The sequence below is a fragment of the Arachis stenosperma genome, chromosome 1 (genome assembly GCF_014773155.1).
Source record: "Arachis stenosperma cultivar V10309 chromosome 1, arast.V10309.gnm1.PFL2, whole genome shotgun sequence".
Lineage (NCBI taxonomy): Eukaryota > Viridiplantae > Streptophyta > Magnoliopsida > Fabales > Fabaceae > Arachis > Arachis stenosperma.
The window spans coordinates 128,717,317-128,738,340 of record NC_080377.1 but is presented as its reverse complement, the minus strand read 5'-3'; the positions used below and the strand labels follow the sequence as shown (position 1 = coordinate 128,738,340).

At 31.6% G+C, this 21,024-nt stretch overlaps 3 protein-coding genes and 1 pseudogene across 3 annotated transcripts; 2 read left to right on the top strand and 2 right to left on the bottom strand.

Moving 5' to 3' along the window:
- The first annotated feature begins 8,844 nt into the window (after positions 1-8,844).
- LOC130973091 (uncharacterized) lies at positions 8,845-10,772 on the top strand. The gene is made up of 2 exons (XM_057897494.1): positions 8,845-9,583; positions 10,108-10,772. Exons 1-2 carry the CDS (start codon positions 8,969-8,971, stop codon positions 10,474-10,476), a joined length of 984 nt encoding a protein of 327 aa, XP_057753477.1. The 5' UTR covers positions 8,845-8,968; the 3' UTR covers positions 10,477-10,772.
- A 183-nt stretch (positions 10,773-10,955) lies between these two features.
- On the bottom strand, positions 10,956-13,344 carry LOC130973106 (uncharacterized; annotated as a pseudogene).
- A 74-nt stretch (positions 13,345-13,418) lies between these two features.
- On the top strand, positions 13,419-15,812 carry LOC130973114 (protein BUNDLE SHEATH DEFECTIVE 2, chloroplastic-like). The gene is made up of 5 exons (XM_057897528.1): positions 13,419-13,597; positions 13,693-13,790; positions 14,263-14,332; positions 14,945-15,042; positions 15,439-15,812. The coding sequence occupies exons 1-5, from the start codon at positions 13,540-13,542 to the stop codon at positions 15,514-15,516; spliced, it is 402 nt and encodes a 133-aa protein (XP_057753511.1). The 5' UTR covers positions 13,419-13,539; the 3' UTR covers positions 15,517-15,812.
- Positions 15,813-15,888: 76 nt separating this feature from the next.
- On the bottom strand, positions 15,889-18,047 carry LOC130973098 (heme oxygenase 1, chloroplastic-like). The gene is made up of 4 exons (XM_057897508.1): positions 17,719-18,047; positions 17,387-17,610; positions 16,500-16,607; positions 15,889-16,419 (listed from the first exon to the last, which is right to left on the bottom strand). The coding sequence occupies exons 1-4, from the start codon at positions 17,969-17,971 to the stop codon at positions 16,321-16,323; spliced, it is 684 nt and encodes a 227-aa protein (XP_057753491.1). The 5' UTR covers positions 17,972-18,047; the 3' UTR covers positions 15,889-16,320.
- Between the last annotated feature and the right edge of the window lie 2,977 nt (positions 18,048-21,024).

Genomic DNA, 21,024 nt, shown 5'->3' with positions numbered 1-21,024 from the left:
TATACTGCTGTTAAGTTATATATCCATTTTTCTAGTTTCAAATTAATATTAGCACTCATGAACTCTCACGAGTAAAGCAGCAATAATTTGTAAGTGGTTTTTCTTTTTTCATTCTGTTATGACAATTGTTATTCCATGCTTCAAGTTAAGCATTGTTGCATGACTTGCATGCATGTTCAATGAGTCATAATTGGATTGCTTACAATGTGAATGGAGCTGTAATCCTTGAACCCTCGTTCCTTGCTGGCAGTCTGACGACACCTGTAAATCAAGCTTTTCTAATTCTTCGTTATTTTCCAAGAAAAATATTCTAATATGATAAACTCACAATCAAATGATCAATAACTAATGTCTAATAGAATAAATTCTACCATTTAAGAGGAAAAAGTCTTTAAAACTATGGGGAAAAAAAGTTTTAGCACACATGTTTCACTAAATTTTAGGCATTTATATGTAAAAGATTTTCTTTTTGTGAAAGATATTTTTTTAACAGAATAGTTACCTTTCAAAATATTATTCCAAATAAAAAAGTTTAGGTCAAATACGATCAACTTCAATAAATTTTAATAAGATATGCTACACAATTAAGTATTTTTTCATCCAAGTTTATCCAAGTAGGTCCAATACCAACAAAAATCACTCTCATTAAAAGAGCGTCATTACACGCGCTTTTTCTTCTTCTTCTCCCCGTGCTTCTTCTCCCCTGCTTCTTCTTCTTCTTTCAAATACACGCATACCTCTTCCTCCCCCCCTTTCGTTATCGTCATCACCAATAACACCAACATTTTGCTAATGGATTATTTTTCAATCGAATTAAATGGAATGCAATTGCTAAATTGAATTGAATGGACGCAGGTGTTCTGAATTGAATTGATAATCTCTAAATTGTAGATACAGATGTTTTGAAGTTGATTTTATATAATAGATAATGTTCCGTTCATTTAATATTATATAATTGTTTTACCTTAATAATGTGTTCCGTTTATTATGCAAAAACCTATTTTGAATTTGATTTTATATAATGGATAATGTTCCGTTCATTTAGTACTATACAATTGTTTTACTTTAATAACATGTTCGGTTAATTATGAATTGAATTGAATGGACGCAGGTGTTCTGAATTGAATTGAATTGAATATCTCTAAATTGTAGACACATGTATTTTGAATTTTATTTTATATAATGAATAATGTTTCATTCATTTAGTACTATACAATTGTTTCACCTTATAATGTGTTCGGTTTATTATGTAGAAACCTATTTTGAATTTGATTTTATATAATAGATAATGTTTCGTTCATTTAGTACTATACAATTGTTTCACTTTAATAACATGTACGGTTCATTATGAATTGTTTTGAATTGAAGGAACACAGGTATTCTGAATTGAATTGATGATCTCTAAGAGGAGGAGAAGAAGAAGGAGGAGAAAAAGAGGGAAGGAAAAAAAATCTGCGTGTACAAATTTGAAAGAAGTAAGAAAGAGGAGGAGAAGAATAAGGAGGAGAAGGAGAAGGGAAGAAAAAGAACTTGCGCGAATTTGGAAGAAAAAGAAGAAGAAATAGGAGGAGGAGGAGGAGAAGGAGAAGAAAAAAGAAAAGGTACACGTGATTTGAAAAGTTGTTATAACAACTTGGATAAACTTAAATACGGATTTTGTTTGGATTCAGAGCTTTATTCAAATTTTAATTACTAAATCAATTTTTAAATTTTTGTTTTGTTACATAAATAAATCTTTTCTTTTTTTTGTTTGTCTATATTCTTATATGTTTAGAGGTTGTTATGTTTTTATTGAACAACAGTAAATATTAATTTATCTATTTTTTAAAATAAAATTTGACGTAAAAATGATCAGAATTAAAGTGTTTAATTAAAAATTTCTTAAATATTATTTGAGGTATTACTCTGTGTTTTACTAGATATAACATTAAGTTGTTTAAAGCACATATATTGACCAGTAGTTATATGTACCTAATTTTATATTGTAATTTGTAAATTACACCCTCATTCAAAAAATAATTAAAAAATGATCATATCCATTTCAATAATTAAAATACTGACTATAAAGGAGTAGTTTAAAAGATACCTAACTATATTATTATTATAATTAAAATACTGAGAAATATATATAATTATATACTAAAAAAATATTATATAACTAATAATTTTTTTAGAATAAATTACTAAAATGGTAATTAAAAATTTATATTGCTGATAAAAAGAATTTCAAAAAAATATTAACAACAGATAAGTCCTTAAAAGATTTAAAAATACGACAAAAAAGTAGATATTAAATATATATTCTAAAAAAAAGAAACTTTAGAGATAAGACTTTGATGTAATTTTTGCAATTATTATTAAAAATAGAAAACCTTTTCATCCTTAAAATTTGATAATTTTACGTCAAATAAATTTTTTTAAAAGTTTTTTTTATTATGAATGACCGTATTTTTTTAAAAAATAAAAAGAAAAATCTAGAGATTAAAGTTTGTCCCAAATTTTTTTGTACATCTTCTAAATATTTATTTAAATGTTACTAAAAGATTCAGATCAAATAAATAAGTGGTTTGCTAAATATAAAATTTTTTTGTCACTTATAAAAAAATAATAATAATTAGTTATTTTTGTCGTATTTTCAAATTATTTAGGGAATATTGTAAACCCGGTTAATTAATATATAATTAATCCATAAATTGTAATTTATTCTAGAAAAAAATAAAAATATGATTTTTAAGGTTTAAAATAATAGAGAAAATTAAAACGAAAATTTTGACACTAATTTTAAAAAATTTGACCCAAAATTAGGTCGAACGAGCCAAACCGATTGAACCGGACTCATATTAGGCCCAAGGTCCAACCCAACATCCATTTAAGTAAAGAGCTTCAGCTCTTCTTCTCCAAACCAAGGGGAATCACTTTGAAGCAATGGGGAATAGGAGAAGAACACAAACCCTCACTCATAATTCAATCCTCCATAACTTTTTTTCCTAAGAGCTCCGATTGACGAGTCATCTGCGGCCACGCGTTCGTCTCGGAATTCTCTACAAAGTCCAGTATATTAAAAGGTAAGGAAACTGTATTCCTAGTTTCTGTCCTCTCTTCTCATTTTCAAAAATTTAGTATTTGGGGTTTTGAGATTTTGATGTTTTAATGGGTTTAGGGTCAATCTAACTTGAGGAGATTATTGGGTTATAATCCTATAATATTTGGAGAAGGTAAGAACCCTAGCTCTTATGAAATTGTTGAGATTTTGAGTTTGGAGATTAATTATAGTGATATATGTGGTTTAGATTGAATATTGTTGAGTTGGAGTACATTCATGACGTTGGAAGCTTGATTGTTGAACCTTGGTGGCTGTGATTTGGTTCAGAAAGGCTTTGGGGCTGTAGACTCTAGAGGAATGTTGACCTTGAGGTGTCCTTGGGTTTTACAAGGAATCGACTAAGGTACGGTTTAAGTTTCATTTAAGTACCGTGTAATATGATGTGAATTTTTAGGTTAGGAGACCCTAGGATTAAGCTTGAATGCTATGATTGATTGGTATTATATGTGTAGTGGATGTAATGATAAAGATTGAAATTGGTATTGGATAGTGAATTATGAGGTTGGGTTTATTTGATGAAATATTGGGTTGGAGGCTGTGAATTTGGGCCGGAGGCCAGAAAGAGGTAAGAATGGTAAGTGAAGGTTGATGATTGATGATTTTGATGATGACTGATAATGAATTGTGAATGTTGATAATTTGATGAAAAATGTGTTGTATGATGTTGGTGTGATGGAGATAGAGTAATATAAATAACGTATATGTAATTAAGTAATTGGGTGAGGAAATTGTTGAATGAGTGTGTGAATTGTTGAAGTAAAGATTAATGAATTTGTACTTAAGGATGTCACAATATGAATAAGAGATGATGAGGTATGATTTGGTATGTTTTGATGTTGTTTGTAAGCATGGAATGTTAGAAATGAGTTATGGTTTTTTTGGTAAAATAGAGGTTTATGAACTTTTGTGAAAATATGAATTTTGGCCAAAATTTGGTGAGGCATAACTCAGCTTCCGAACTCTCAAACTGTTTTGAACTTGTTTGATATGAAAGTTAGGTCCGTGAAGTTTACGCCGTTCGAAAAACGGATGAAAAATGTTTTCAAACGAGAAAATTATAAGCATCGAAAGTTCAGGGTTCAAAACTAAAATTTTGCAGCACTTAACATTTTTACCCACTCTGCAGAACTCGCGTACGCGACCACCAACACGCGACGTGACCAACTCTTTCAGGTTGGGCCCCTCGTGTACGCAAGCAAGGTGCATGCGTACGCGAACAAGAAAAACAAGCCCATGCGTACACGTGATCCACACGTACGTGTGACCCCCTGAAATCTGTAAAATAAGTTTTGTGTTTTAAAATGTAATTTTGAATCTCTAAACTTCTATTTTCATCCTTTTAGCCCCTTAAACTTTAGTTGTATGTTGAATGGTGAGAAGAAGGTAAAGAGAGTAGTAATTTGGAGACAAAGAAAGTTTAAGAAGTGGCGAATTATGAATGAGAAGGGTAAAAGTGTGATATGTATATGAATGAATGATTTGTAATGAAGTTGATAATGAAAATGGTTTTGAGTTTTGAGCTGACAAGGTTCGTGGTCAGGGACGAATTTATGTGTGACAGTGTAGGGGCAATTGCCCCCATTGAATTTTTAAAAAACTAATAATAATTATATATGTGTATAGAGAATTGCCCCCATTATAATAATTTATTTGCCCCCACACTTAAAAAAAAATTATGTGTAAGAAACATTTATATTATATAAATTCAAAATAAATATTAATAATAACTAATAAAAATCTAATTATTTAATTACCTAAAGTTAAGGTTAACTTTTTAAATATAAATGAGATTATTAGTATTTAATATTTTTTTATAATATATATCATTTATTTATTTTTTATTATTTTATTTAATTTAATTTTATTTAATTTATACATACATATAATATTGTTTTCGTTAAAAAATAGTTTACTATAATATTATAAAATGTTAACTTTTCAATTAAATATCAAAAAATTATTTAATATTTATTTAATAGAGAAAAATATATTATTTTGTCTATATCTACATATAAAGATAATTGTGGTTGTTTGATTTGAATTTTATTTTTTTCACAATTTTTTTGTCTTTTTCGCATAATTTTAAAAAAAATTCAGACACAAAAATAAAAAATTGTCAAAATTTTAATTTAGTTCATTCGAGTTTATATTTTTTTATAAATTTTTTAGCTATTGAGTTATAATTTTTTTGTATCATATAAAAAATAATCAATATAAATATAATTTGACAGATATTAAATACTTGATTAGACACAAATATTAATAATAAATGTAGCTCATGTAATATTACAGAAATATTGAAATAAAAAAATTTAACTAAATTACTATACTTTTAGATGTATTAATTATATATTTATTTATTAAAAATTTGATTAGCTAATATACTCTATAATTTAAAAATCTAAACATATTAATATTAATATTTTTTATTATTTTGCTATATTATTTTGCCCCCACTTCTAAAATTTTTTGGATCCGTCACTGTTCGTGGTGGTTTACCACTTGCCCAGTGTCGAGAATGTTGTGTGTGGGGTTCGTGGTGGTTTACCGCTCACATGTTTTTAAAAGAGAATGCTTTGTGGGGTTTGTGGTGGTGTACCGCTCACATGTTTTTAAAAGAGAATGTTGTGTGGGGTTCGTGGTGGTTTACCGCCCACGTGTGTGTTATTTTTCAAATTGAAGATCTTGCGAGGTTCGTGGTGGTGTACTGCTTAAATAGTGGGGTTCGTGATGGTGTACCGCCCACCGATCTTCAAGAGGATGATATCCGAGTTAGCTACCGGATGTATCGGGTTCTGGCAAAGTAACTGACACGTGAGCTCACGTCCAGTAGGATAGACATACATCATATGCATTTGTTTGAATTGTTTGGGGTCGCTTAATTGCTTTGGATTGCCTAATTGTACATGTTTCCTGAATATTTGCTAATTGCCCTACTTGCCTTACTTGTGTATTAATTGTCTGTATTATTTGTGATTGATTCGGTGCTTGGGTTAGTCGGTTGGGAGGTGGAGAAGTATGAAAGATTTTGGGTTAGAATTAGAATCTTCTATGATAGTTGCCAAGTTATGGATTAGTGAGAGTTTAGGTTGGATATGACGAGATAAGAAGTTTAAGATGTTTAGTGAATTTATATTATAGTACATTGTATTTATTTGACATTTTTACCGTACTATGAACCCATGGGTCGGGGGTTCTCATTCCGTCTATATATTTCTGTTTTTCAGATGCAGGTCCAGGTGCTCAACAGTGAGCTGTGGTTTATCTGAAAGACGGCGAAGACCTTTGAAATCCTCTTATCTAACATTTTCTTAGATTCTCTCTGCTTTTGTTTGAAAACTTATGCTATGTATTTAATCCTTTAAAATTGGCCTATAGAGGCTGTGATGTATTTTGGGAGAGATAGGAATTCTTGTTGTCAAACTGGTTTTCATTCTGTACCCTAGCCGGTCTAAACTTCGCAAGCCACAACTAGCGGCTATTTATATATATCATACAATTATATTATATCTTTATCTCATTTTGCTTACTTTTTTATTCGTACTTTCGTTTTCTGATCGCGCCTTATTTATATGTTATCGATACATAAGAGTTTCTATTTTCGCGATTTTATTTTACTTTTTTTCAGCCTTCTCGTTTAATATTTTCCTTCAACATATATATAATTACGTAATATAATCCACATTGAGAGTCGTACCACTTTAATATCATTAATTTATGACTCGAGTATAAGGATTTATATTAAGGTGTTATAGTTATTTCGTCAATAACATCTTTTAAAAATTTTTTTGTCAATAATTAAATTTTTTAGATACCAAATTAATAGTCAATCTTTTTTTTATATATTTATCTTTTATTTAAATTAATGCTAATGTTTCTCACCAAAAAAATAATAATGCTAATCATCTCTCATTCTTTTTACCAAAAATGTTTGTTGTCTTACGTTCTCAATTTCCCATATACTAATAAGATGGATATATGGAGAAAGATAACTTTGAAAGTAGCAGCATCAAACATTTAATTAGAATAAAGTGATAATTACATCTTTAAAAATATTAATTTTAAATTAATTAATTCTTAAAAAAAATACTAATTAAAATTTTTAAGATAGTAAATCTTGTCAATAAATAGTATAAAATAAAATAAAATCATTTATATATTTTATTATTTATAGGAGTTAATATTTAAAATAACTACCAAAATTTAACCATTGATTCAATTTGATCTTCTAATTTTTAATTGATCCAATTTATATCCTAAAATTTTAAGGTATGGCTCAGATTGGCCCTTCTGTCATCGAAATAATGACGTGGCACCCAAACCTTACCATATGTCTCTCCTTCTTCCTCTTATCGTCGCCATCACCACCTTCCCTCTGCTAACACCCTCCTTCCCCCAACAAACAACAATATTCACAATCCACCAACACCCACACATTTTTACCGCCATTTATGAAGGACTTTTCTATTATCTGATCATTTTCTTTCTCACAATTACCATCACCATCACCATCTTCCTTCTACCAACGTCTTCCTTCTCCAACAAACAACATTTACAATCACTAACATTAACAAATTGAAGAGAAATAGAAAAAGAAAAAGAAACACAACACTACATTTTAGATCTCTCTTAATAAGAACACAAAGATGGGTGTAATGGGTGAGGGTGCTTCTAAGGGTGCTTTAAATTTGGAGCAATGGATGATGTGACCTTGTGATTAATGGTAATATTGACAATGCATTGCTCAACATGTATGCTAAATGTAGTTACATGAAAATAGAGTTTAAGATTTTCAACATGATTGTGCATAAGGATGTTATTTCTTGGGGTGCTGTTATTTGCGGCATGGCGATGAATGGTCACGGTAAGCAAATATTTTAGCTCTTTTCATAAATGATGGTTCATGGTGTTGTTCCTAACGATGTCACATTCATTGATTTGCTGTCTGCTTGCAGTCATGAAGGAATGGTGAGTGTAGGTGTTATACTCTTCAAAGCTATGACGGTGAAAATATGCGGGTATTGGTGGGTTGTGAATGTTGTTATTTGTTGGAAAGAGAGAGCGTTAGTAGAGGAGAGGTGGTGATGGGCTATAGTAAGAGGAAGAAGGAGAGACATGTGGTGAGATTTGGGTGCCACGTCATCATTTTGGTGATGGAGTTTGACGAAAGGGCCAATCTGAGCCACATTTTAAAATTTCAGGATATAAATTGGGTCAATTGAGATTTAGAGGGTCAAATTGAATAGGTGGTCAAATTTTGGGAGAGTATTAACTCTTATTTAGGGTGGTATATGTATCATTACTGTCACATGAGTATGAAAACGATATAATTTTACACAATAGAACATTTATTATTTTTTAAATTTTCATATACATTTTATCAACTGTTCTTTATTTATTACAAATTCTATAAAAATAAGTAAAATTTTGTTCTAAAAATTATTATTTACATGACTATACTTTTATAAATAGACACATCAGAATAATTAACATAATATATAAACATTAATGTTAAATTTTACTTGATGAAAAAATAGAAAGAAATTATGTATCTACTATTTACTATTTTAAAAAATCAAATTGATATTTTTTTCTTTAGAAACTAATTAGTTCAAAGTCAAAATATTTAAAACCTAATTATTACTTTACTCACTTAATTATTTAGATAAAATAAAATAAAATTTTGACCCACAAAAAACATTTATTTAGATCCTGTGCTGCATTTTGCTGACACTCTTGTTCGTCTTCACTACTCACTTGAGTCATCATTGATCATGTTGAAGCTATCACATTCTCCCGTTCGCAGATCGAAATCTAAAAGATCCCATCTTTCACGAACCTGAATCACATCCATTCTCGTTTCCAATGCCAAATGCCTGGAAAAGAGACAAACCCACGAGGCTACTCTCCCCAAAGTTCCTCTTTTTACTCTTCTCCTCCACACTCATCCTCATCTTCATCTTCCTCTCCTCTTCTCGCCCCTCCAACCCTAACCCTAACCCTAACCCTAACTACTTCGCCCTCAACAATCGCCTCTCCTTCCATGCAATCTCCCCCTTTGACTGCTTCAATTCCGCACAGGCCCACCCTGTTATCGCTAGCACCGTCGAAGGGGTTCGCTACCCATTCCTCTTCTCACTCTCCGATTTCGGAACCCTTCCCGATAAGCCCCACAAGAACATCGTCAGGATCCTCAAAGGTAAGCCCTTTCGGAAGCCCGACATATCCGTGACGGTTCAGGACATTCTGGAGAAGGCCAAGACCGAAGGGAGAGACGGCTTTTTCGTCGACGTGGGAGCCAATGTCGGCATGGCCACCTTCGCCGCTTCGGCTATGGGCTTCCCGGTCTTGGCCTTCGAGCCCATCTTTGAGAACTTGCAGAAGATCTGTGAAGGGATTTTCTTCAACAGGGTGACCAATTTGGTTACATTGTTTGAGGCTGCCGCTTCTGATCGGCTTGGTAACGTTACGGTTCACAAGGTGCTATTTTATTTTTAAATGTAATTTTTGTTGCTTGAATTCAATTTTGGTTCCTGTATTTGGCGTTGATTTATTTATTTATTTATTTATTTGTTTACTTGAGCTATAATTGATGAAGGCTGATACTAATATAATAGCTTAGAAAATAATCCTTTAGGTGTAGGGTGAATTTTAGAGAGGAGAGAAGGAAATTGCAGCTAATGAGGATAATGTAAGAGCTCAATTGTGTCGCATTTACTCTCTAAAAGTGTAAAGTAATTAGAGTGGTTAATGTATATCAGGAGTTAGTTTGAGCTTAGTAACTATTCACATTAATTACTAATGGAAATTGAAAACGCAACTGTGAAGTTTTACATGTTAATCCTATGTCATATGTAATCATAATTAATGGTGATATCTCATTAGGTTGCTTCTAGTTTAGTCATAGGAAGCAATGAGTGATATTTCAGTTATAGTCACTAGTTTATGTTGAAATAGATTGGGAGTTCTGATGAGATCAAATTTTCTTTTACTTGATTCATCAGTTGGTTGGTAGGCTGGACAACAGTGCTATCTCTGCCACAGGTGCAAAGTTGGCATTCAAGTCCAATGAAGAGGTTGCAATTCAAGTAAGGACTGTTCCTCTTGATGAAGTGATTCCGGAATCGGAGCGAGTGCTTCTGCTTAAAATAGATGTCCAAGGCTGGGAATATCATGTCCTCAAAGGAGCAATAAAGTTGCTCTCAAGAAAGGGAAGCCAAGCACCATATCTCATATATGAGGAAGACGAGCGTTTGTTAGAGGCCAGCAATAGCACTTCGAAAGAGATCCGAGACTTCCTAAGTAGTGTGGGTTATAATGATTGCACCAAGCATGGCACAGATGCACACTGCACCAAGAAGGATGTAAGATGATTGATTGTGTAATTTTTAGCTTTCAGATTTGCAGCAGCACCTTGATGGAAAACCAAGTCATTGCTCTTTTTCTGGAAAAGCTACTTCTTGAATGGTGAATTTGATTAGAGATGCTGATGGAAAGAAGTTAAGATGAGAGGCAAAACTACGCCGCCAACGGCAAACTCGGTAGTTACTTGAGATCACACGAAAGTATATCTATCTGTAGAAATTGGGAGGGAATATGTTCTAGACATGAAATTCTCTTGTGATTCTTGTGTACATTAATATATCTGTGGGTGTCTTTGAGGCTTGTATCCTAGATTTTAGTTTTGAGCACTGAGCAGTGATTTCCAGCTACAATTTTTTTTTAAAATAGAAATTCAAATTTTCATTGAAATCTATTTATAACAGGTTCATACATCAGTCTATGAAAAGGATTTAAAAATTAAAATTCATGATATCATTTTTGGTGTCATAAAACAATATGGACGTATAAATTATAGAGTGAACCTATCATCTGTAGCAGCCAACAGAACAGAAACTATATACATACGTATTGTGTACGTTATTCAATACACCGTCTGTGATGGCAAATACAATTGATCAATATCAATGGAAACCGAAAGTATCCACATATGTTCTAACAAGACTCCAGAATATTATTGAACGAATTTTATCTTCTTGGTCAACATTGAATGAATTCTTTAGCTTCAATTTGTGTGCAATTTGAATCAACAGAGAGCAATGTGCAGGAGTAACAGGAACTCTTAATATCTGCAATACAAACACCAATATTCTTATCTTCAGAAGCCTTTTTACAAGGACCATAATCACCATAGGATTTCTATGGTTTCCGAGGAATCCTAACTTTAAAAACATTTACACTTAGGAAATTTTAGAACCCTTTTGTTCTATGGTGGCATGATCAAATAACCATTTTGTGCAGGCATAGATGCTACATATACAAAAATTCTGTTGATAAATAACATGTTTTACATTTTCACAAGTGCCATGTAACTTGTCGGTTGTGGCAAACCAATTTGGTAACTACAGCTTTGTGGTAATAAATACAGAATATGGGATTGATACCTGAGGATCTAATCACACAGCTAGCTCTTTAGGATTCTTTTGGACCACTAGTTTTTGAAGGTCCAGCTCTTTCCACCATAACATCATAAAGCTGCTTCCCATTCTGCTTGTCATACACAATAAATCATCAAGAAACAGTAAACATGAAGAAAATGTTGAATCTGAAAGTAAATATAAATTTTAAGTAGCTGGAAATTATTTCCTATATTTATTATACTTACAAAGATTATTGGGAAGAAATGAATTTGTCCCTCAGGCTTTGTTTGTGTCTCCTTGAAGTAGACTAAAATAGGGAAGTTAGGCCACCAGAATTCCCAATTAACAAATGTTGAGTACCTGAACAGCATATAAAAGCAGGGTTTTCATTCATGCTACTGCTCTGAAACTCCAATTAGTATGTACAATAAATTTGATTCTTACTTCCAGCGGTTTTTTCCTCCCACAAATGCATTTTCTCCTGATTCCTCAAGCTGGTCACCTATCCTTACTTCCTAAACCATAAATTTTCTCTCAATCATATATACATAATAAAACTACAAAATCAAAAAGCATCAACAATACATTTAGATGAAGACAAGATCACAGAAATAATATGCAGATTAAGTTATACATTATGATTATATTGACTAAAAATGAATGGTTATTTGAGTTTGACAGAAGCGAGAGGCGAGAAGGCAACAAACCAGAGCCTCATCATCAAAGACGAATCTCACTCTAGTGGCCTGAGGGAAAGACAAATAATAAAAGAAAAAGTCAGCTGCCAAAAATGGAATGGAAAAGATGATACATATTGTAGTAATCAGAGTGGTAAAAAAGCAGCTAAGAAAATGGTATAGCTTCTTTGAAACAAAGTACTTATATCGTTATGCAAGTTTGTGAGACCCTCTTTATTACACCACCATTTACTGATAACTAATAGTTACCTGAACCAAGAGAAGCAATCCAAGAAGGCCAACAGGAGCTGCAGGTACCAAATTCTCTGTATAGGCCAACCCACCAGCAACTCCTGATAGTACAATTTTGAGTCAAACAGTAATAATCTAGGGAGAAATTGAATTGGCTCATTTAAGTAATGGTAAAAGTAGTTTGTAAGATATGCTTCCATTTCATTCCTCTAGATTTGAATCCACCTTGCTTCCAAGAACATATGCACATTCAACTCATTATGCCATGCCAATTTCCACCATAAAATTATGTGCTTAAAACACATACAAATAAAGAATGAGAAGAAGTAACAAGTATCTACCAAGTAGCACAATTGGAATCCTATAATCTGGTTCTGGAACCACTGTTCTCTGGTCCTACTCTTCACCCTCCTTCCAAGCTGTCAACGAAAGAAAATTCACCACAGACCACAGCTAGAATTCAATAGTTCATGTTATCTCAATTACATGCAAGAAAATTAACATAAGAGCCAAAGAAGGGTGAAGCAGTAACCAGTGAGTTAACAACTAAACGGTTTCCATGGTTGTTAATAGCTATTTGTGTCCCACAAAAACTTGGATTACACAAAACTTGTCCACCAAATGAAGTCCTGAAAGCACTCAACTTTCCAATCTCTTCCCTCCTCCCTGAAACAAACACATAAGACATTTAACTGAAAGGGGAAATGAAATCTTGAAAAACAAACCAGGGATTATGCTTACTATGGATCGGAAGAAAGCTGTGTAGGGACAACAGAGTGCTCGCCATTTGTTTGTGTTTCTCAAAACCGAAGAGGAGCAACAAGAGGAGTGTGTATAAAGTGGGGGTGAAGTGTGATTACCGTTATGCCCACCATTTTGTGTCATCAAAGTTGTCGTCTTTGGAGGTAAATCAGGTAATTGGAACATGCCCAAGGGCATTGAAGGAATAAAGGAATAAACTTTTACCTTGCCCAACGAATTTGAGGGCCTTATCTCAGTTATCTGCTTCAACTCTCTACTTTCGTTGCCACCAAGAAGTTGAGAACTGAGAAGAACTCACTCTCCTTCTTCGACCTTGAGATTTTGAATGGCGCACTCTCTTTGTTTTGCTCCTATTTGTTCCTTAAAGTCCTCGAACCGACCAGGTACCTTTAACTTTCTCTGTGAGTGCTTTCTCGTGTTTTGCTGGTTGTTGCAGTGTTTTATGTAATTGAATGCGACTTCGTTTTACTTGAAATAGGAGTAGTTACTGGAAATTCGGTTGTTCGAAAAGCTTTTCCGATAACAGAAGCATGCCAGAATGCTAAAGCTCGAAGATTTCAGTCTTTGGAGGTTAAGGTGAGATTGAATTCAGTATCCCATTTATAAAGTATGATGCTTTGTCTTTTCATTTGTTTTATATCATAAATGATAATTTGTTCGCAGCAGAGAGAGACCATTGGAGCTGAGCTTATCAGTTATTTGTGTTCAGTATTCAATCTTGTGATAATTAAATTTAACTGGCTGGGAGAAAGAAAACTTATTCAGCATTGAACTTTGTTGTTAGGGACCTTCATGATATTGGGCGATCAATTTCCATTCTTTGTCAAAATAGTGGAAATTCGTCAATTGTGAAGAAGGGTCGAAGTTCTAAGAAAGGATTTTGGTCATTTGAATTTCATAAATTGATTCTTCAGGACATGAGTATATATTTAGTTTTTCTTGAAAAATTTGATGTGGTAGAGCATGTATCAAATGTCACTAGTTTTCTATTTTTTGTGTATTGCAATGCAAACGCCTTGAATTCCTTTCTGAGCTTGATTGAATACAGGCTGCGGAAGACAACAGTCAAACCACCACAAAAACAAAGACCATTGTTTGTCCTGACTGTGACGGAAATGGTAAGTGGAAATGTTGGTTTAATTGCCTTTCTATGTTGGTTTTCCACCTTTTTATAGTTTTTTAATGAGTTCCTTTATCTGGTTTCATATAGCAATTGCTAGTTTAATATATCATCCCTTTTCCTCGACAAGTGTTTGGCAATAGTGATGGAAATCTGCACCAAATAATGATATTACCTTACAATGACAATGGTATGCTAGTTCCATTAGGGATCTTGTACATTTGGAAATGTGGTAGTGGCTCAGCCTTTATCATTTCATTCTCCATGTGACAAAGCAATTAATTAGCCTGGACATACCTTCACATAGTATTGGTAATCCATTGCCAATGATAGTCCTCTTCTTTTTGTATTAGTGGAGAATATTTATCATTCTTGATGATAAATCATGGTTTCTCACAATGCCTACTTGATGCTAGCTTCTCTTTCTTTTACTTTTTATTTTTAATTTTATATATATATGTTGGTCACAATTAGAACAGATAGTTCTAATTTCTTGATAGGATGAGCTGGCAGATGTTTAAGTTTGTTCTTGATAGCGTTCCATTAGAAATATCTTCATTCATGTATAAATCATTTGCACTGGTTTATTATGCTTTTGTTCTACTATCAGGTGCAATCTTATGCACTCAATGCAAAGGCACTGGAGTTAACTCGGTAGACCACTTCAATGGACAATTTAAAGCTGGAGGATTATGTTGGCTATGCAGGTAATTAGATCAAAATTTTCAAGTATGAGCATGTGTTCTGAGCTATTTTTTCTGTGGTATTTGTTTTTTTGCTATGCCATTATGTACTTGTATATATCAATTTCCAATAGAAATATTGAGTGTATGTATAAACATCATCGTCGTTACCACATCTTGCTTGCATCATGCGATTTCAGCAATACTGTAATTGTGTTGGATTGCCTGTCCGGCATGACTAATATACTTTTCATATTTGTATAACTTCTCTTCCCCTCTTCATAACATTGTTGAAAATTTGAGTATGAAAAGCACTCAGAATATAATACTTTGTTCAAGTCTATTAAACATAATGGCAAATCCCTTCTTTGTTTGTGATTAGCTACAATGGAATCCTATCAAACATACATGTTTCTTGCAGGGTAAAAAGGACATCTTGTGTGGAAATTGTAATGGGGCTGGCTTCATTGGTGGATTCATGAGCACATTTGATGATTAGAAGATTGCCTAGATTGAATTTTTGAAGATTCCCCATGGCTAAAGGAAGAGAAAAGCAAGTTGGAATCCGTTTGTTCATTTTCTTTTTTGTTGTATGTGTGATCAATGTTATAGTACTCTGCAGCTGTGACAATAAGATTTTGTTTTGAGCTCATGATTGTTCCATGGTCGATTAAATAATCTTCAGGTTCTGTATAATTAGTATATGCAATTTGGAAGATGTTCAATTGATATTTGATAATCACTTTTCAATGTCAGACTAATAGTTTGAAGAAGTTTATTTTTCTTTTAAATAAATTTTTAAGCAAGTTTCAGTTTGGTTGGTACCAACCAAGGGATACTCAGTTAATCATAAAAAAGAACCTCATGTGCATAGTTAGCAAACCTATCTCTGCTTGAATTGAAAATTTAATAGCACATACTTCACAATCATCATAATATAAAGGATATTGTTGTTACATACATTTCATAAAATGTTCTTAGCTTGCAGGGCAATGAATGCTCATTCTCAAAGTAATGCACCAGACAGACAATATTTAATTATATAATTATAATGACAGTACAACTCCAATATCTGAGTTACATGTTGCTTTTTGATTTCATTGGTATATTATTCCAGGTGAAGATGGATCCCCAGCCAATAGTATGAATTTAAATCCTTAAGATAGTCATTGCATGTATTTACTTTCTGCAAATCGCACCAGATGGAAGCCGCGTCCACTGATGCGTCCTTCATTGTTATTCCGAGAGTGCATAAAGTTTATAAATGAACACATTATTTACAGAGGTATCATGGCGGCAGCGCCTATGATCGTGACAGTATCAAACGGAGAACCTCGCCTGACATCTTGAATGTTTTCTCCGTTTCAGCAAGACAACGTTTCTTCTCTTCTTCAGTCCATCCCTGAGAAAATCACAAAGAAATCTATCAGAAAAACTGCAAGGCAATGTAGTAAAAGGATTATGAAAGTTAAAGAAACTTACTTCAGTAACTTTGTTCAGCTTGTCCCTCACGTTCTGTAACAACTGGAAAAGGTTGCCATCCCATTTATAAAACTCTAACTCTTTCTTGTTAAGCAACTTTTCAGCTACCTGCATTAGTGAAGATTAAGATGCAAGAAAATCTTGAGTACAGAACAGGTAAACTATCATATATCTTTTCAGTTTTTCTGCCAGATGTTGATAGTTTGAGATAGATTTAAAATGTATAGAAATATTACAACAGCTAAAGCTTTATATGCTGCTGTTATGAAAAGGATCAACCCTGCAGTGGTGGGATACCACACATGCAGAATTTTGTTTAGTCTATTCTTCCTTATTTTAGTTTTAGTCTGCTACGTCTACATCCTTTATAATATACACTGTTTTGACACTAATATTTTCTTAGCAATCAAACATATATTCTCTTTGTTTTGTTAATTAAAAAATAATTTAAATACAAAATGAATTAGTAGCAATCATATTTTTATACGAATATCAAGAATATTTGGTGTATAAATAGCATTTTTCTTTCAGTTTGGTCATTAATTGGAAGTGACATCATTTGAACCTTTGCCAACAGGTGAAATTAAAAAATGTTATATATACAACAAAAATCATCCACCAAATCAATTAGTATATATGTGTATAAATACATGTATAGTTTCACTCATTTTTAATTTGTATTTTGTATTCCAATATGTATTTCATACGACTATCATGCCTAGTGTATACCTAGCATGGTTGGGTTGAATTTCAAAGGCTAAGTGAAACAACATTCCATCAGTACTATTGATTAATTACCAAGAATATAGCAAAGAATATAACAGAACTATGCAGAGATATCTGCAACATTGACATAAATGGAGTTTTACATGTATCTGATCTGTTACCTTTTTCCCAATCATTCTTCCACCGGCTGAATGTGCGAAGTAGATGTTGTAAAAGTGGCAGATAAAGGCTTGCTCGTCGCTCTCCGACAACTCCTTGAGATACTTTGCATAATTAAGACCTGGTGAAGAAGGTTCTGGGATGGCATGACCTTCTTCCTTGAACCACTTCAAATCTTTTGCCAAATTTGCACACCTTTCCAACCCTGTGTTCCTGAATTCATCATCTGCACAAGGACATCAAGAGATTCAATCATGTAATAATCATAATCAGTCCTGCTAAGGAAACAATAAGAATGATTTTTTTAACTTGAATCATAACGATTGTAACTAACATGAAGGGTAAAAAGCATGTTGGATGATCTTCTCAAGAGTGTCAAAAACAACCATGCTATCCACAAGAAACTTGAGGTATCCATCAATGGTAGGGTCCCATTTGGAAACTGATCGCTCCTCAGGTTGCTTAGGTTGCTTCTCACCATCCCTAGCCTGCTCCCTTGTATGCATCTTCATAGACACAGACTTCAGTTCCTCCACAAACATCTTCCTGGGTGGAGCTTCAGACACACACACAAACTCCATAGACATCCTTAACAATCACAAAGCTTAAAGGATATTTGATTTTCTCTTGTTGAAGAAGTTGCAATGAAATGAAAGAATGAGTGCACGGAACCTTTAAATAAGCCAAGGAATGGAATGTTGCACAAGTAACAGGTTTAATCTTCAACTAATTATATAATAATAATAACATTACTAATAATACAAATGTATTGTAAACCATGTAATATAAAACTGCGTGACGTTGAAATTGTTCTGACTAATGGGTATGTATATTAGCAAAGAATTTTTTTAATCAAATATGAATAGAAGTTTTTTATTTGATATTTTTTGCGACTATGTTGGATATAATTTCTTTTAATTTTGTGCAATCTATATTGGTATCTATGATTGGAGGATCATATTTTATATTCTACATTTTATATCTTTAACTTCATCCTTATCAAGTTATCGTGTTTTTCTGCTCTCTATCATCCTTGAGCTTTAAATTTATCCGCTTATTTGTTTTATTTTAAATTTATTTCCTAGAATTTCTTTTCCTTAATTAACTTCGTGAAAATCTGGTGGATTAAAAGGTTTAGGTACTTGTTGCATGTTTAGGTAAGAATATTTATTTGGGAATTGGGACAAAAGTCCTTTTCTTTTTTATTTTATTTTTCCCCTCCCTTGAGGCCTTAATGACGTTGGCAACCTGGTTAGTTTCACTTTTTAATTTTGATATAGAGAAAAAAATAGAGTAAGACGATATTATAGAGTGTATACATATTTTATCTAAATGTGGTGTTAGGAAAAAACAAATCCAACAGAGCGAGTTTAGTTTAGGTGATTGGATGATCCGATTTAAGAGACACAAATTAGACCGTTCGATTTGTGTCATTCCTGTCACATGTGATACATGTCTTACTCTTTACAGTGGTGTCTCTTATATTAACATATCTTCTTTCTACCCGCTTTGAACTTCCAAAATCACTTTCTCCTTTAATCCACTTAGCAGCCTCATTCACAAAAATATAAAGATGTTAATCGTCCAAAATTTTATATTATAAATTATTTTTGCCATTTTAATTATGTAAGTTTATTTTTTAATTTTTTTTATATTTTAGAATTATTATTATTATTGTTAAAAATTTAAGAATATATGTTTAAATGATATATGTTACATAATAATTATTATTATTATTGTTAGAAAATGAATTTAAGAATATATATGGTACAGAATTATTATTATTGTTAAAAATTTAGGAATATATATTTAAATAATAGTTAAAAATATATATTTAGATGTAGTTAGTGAATATTTGAATTAATAATAATATTTGAATTAGATAATGCGATAGATTAATAAAAAATATATGTTTAGAATTTTTTGTAATAATTTTAGAAATTATATTTAACTAACTTTAGAGTTACGTTAAATTATTGTATAAGTTTTTGTAATAATTTTGGAAATTTTGATTAATAATTAAGTTTTGTAAAATATAATATATTTTTGCTCTGGTAATAATTATTTGTTTATTGTTAGTTTTTTAATTGACATAAATATATTATTATAGTTGAGGTTTTAATAAAGTGAAATATTATTAGTTAAATAAGAATTAGATTTATTTATTAGTTATTATTAATAGTAAGTTAGTATTTGTTGTTAGTGATATAGGAATGATTATCCGGTAAATTATCTATGACTAAATAAATAAATAATTATGTAAGAAATAATTTAATACCCATTTTGAAAAACAGTATGACTAAAATATTTAATATGTATAATAATATGGTAATTTTTAAAAATTCAAAAAAAATTAAAATAATTTCTAAGATTATTAATTAAATTTAGAAGTTAAATTATTATTACTCGAGAGTTTAATAAATTGGATTTAGTAAAATTATTTGTTTTAATTAGATTTAGTAAAATTATCTATGATAGCCGTGTGTGGTTTTAATTAATATGTATTGTGTAGTTAATTGTGTAAATTTTTTAATAATGATAATTAATTAATTGGTAGGTTAGTTGTATTTATACATACACGATAGTTACTAAATTAGCTAATTAATAGGAAGTTTAACATTAGTTTAATAAATTAGTTATTTTAATTAGAAAATTATAATGATTTGACTAATAGTTTGCTATATTTTTGTAGAGATCACGGAATTTGATATGTAACCAGCTACTGTCTTCGGATTGGTACAATCACAGTGTAGAAGAATATTTACGATTTATTGATTTTTATCGTGTTTCCTAAATTGAAATAGTTCAATGTCAAAAAGCACTAGTAAATGCTCTAGTAAATCAATACTCACTATATCAATATAAATACTAATTAATATTTAACTAAATCAATAAATAACTAAAAATATTATTATCTTAAATTTAACTAAATAAATACATAAATAAATGCTAATTAAGTATATTTTCACATGTCACGTAATTATTTGGTCCATTGATTAATATAAATTATTACAAAATTCTAATCCTTCGTATAAATATAAGCAATTATGTACCTGCATTCATATATTCTGGAAATTCCAGAGCATGCATAACTTTTAAATCCAAAACTTGCATGAAAGATGGTTCCTCAAACGGATGTTTGTATGCGAGTGCATTTGCCACGTCTGTCACATTTGAAACCATAGTGCCTTCACCTTGATTTTCGTCTCCGTTTGGACCAACAACTTCGTAATTGATTTCAAATTCTTCTTCACTGTCACTATTGTGATCTTTCTGTTCAATATTTCAGTCGGCTTCAAATTGTTCGAATTCAATATACAACTCAATGAACGATATCTGAGCGCGACTTTCAATGTACATTGAAAATATCTCTTGCATGCTCGCTTCATTAGTTATATATTTGGTTTTAAATTGAACGAATCCACTAAATACATGATATTTTGTTTTTGATATTTCAGAATCTATCTTCTCACAAATCACACCTTCTAGTTCTTCGAATGAGATTGTGAATGGAATAACAATATCTAATGAATTTTCACAAATAAATATTACTCCTTTAGATGTTTGTAACAAAATCTGACCGAAATAATATACTTTTAGTAGGACTCTATCATCTATTTTTCTCACTTACATGAATATG

Excerpts from the sequence above, each read along its gene's own strand:
- LOC130973091 (XM_057897494.1), top strand. The coding sequence starts at position 8,969 with ATGCCAAATGCCTGGAAAAGAGACAAACCCACGAGGCTACTCTCCCCA. Across the intron at positions 9,584-10,107 it reads GTAACGTTACGGTTCACAAG|TTGGTTGGTAGGCTGGACAA; the intron begins GTGCTATTTTAT and ends TTGATTCATCAG.
- LOC130973114 (XM_057897528.1), top strand. The coding sequence starts at position 13,540 with ATGGCGCACTCTCTTTGTTTTGCTCCTATTTGTTCCTTAAAGTCCTCG. Across the intron at positions 13,598-13,692 it reads AAAGTCCTCGAACCGACCAG|GAGTAGTTACTGGAAATTCG; the intron begins GTACCTTTAACT and ends TACTTGAAATAG. Across the intron at positions 15,043-15,438 it reads GATTATGTTGGCTATGCAGG|GGTAAAAAGGACATCTTGTG; the intron begins TAATTAGATCAA and ends TGTTTCTTGCAG.
- LOC130973098 (XM_057897508.1), bottom strand. The coding sequence starts at position 17,971 with ATGTCTATGGAGTTTGTGTGTGTGTCTGAAGCTCCACCCAGGAAGATG. Across the intron at positions 16,608-17,386 it reads GAAGAATGATTGGGAAAAAG|GTAGCTGAAAAGTTGCTTAA; the intron begins GTAACAGATCAG and ends TCACTAATGCAG. Across the intron at positions 16,420-16,499 it reads AGCTGAACAAAGTTACTGAA|GGATGGACTGAAGAAGAGAA; the intron begins GTAAGTTTCTTT and ends TGATTTTCTCAG.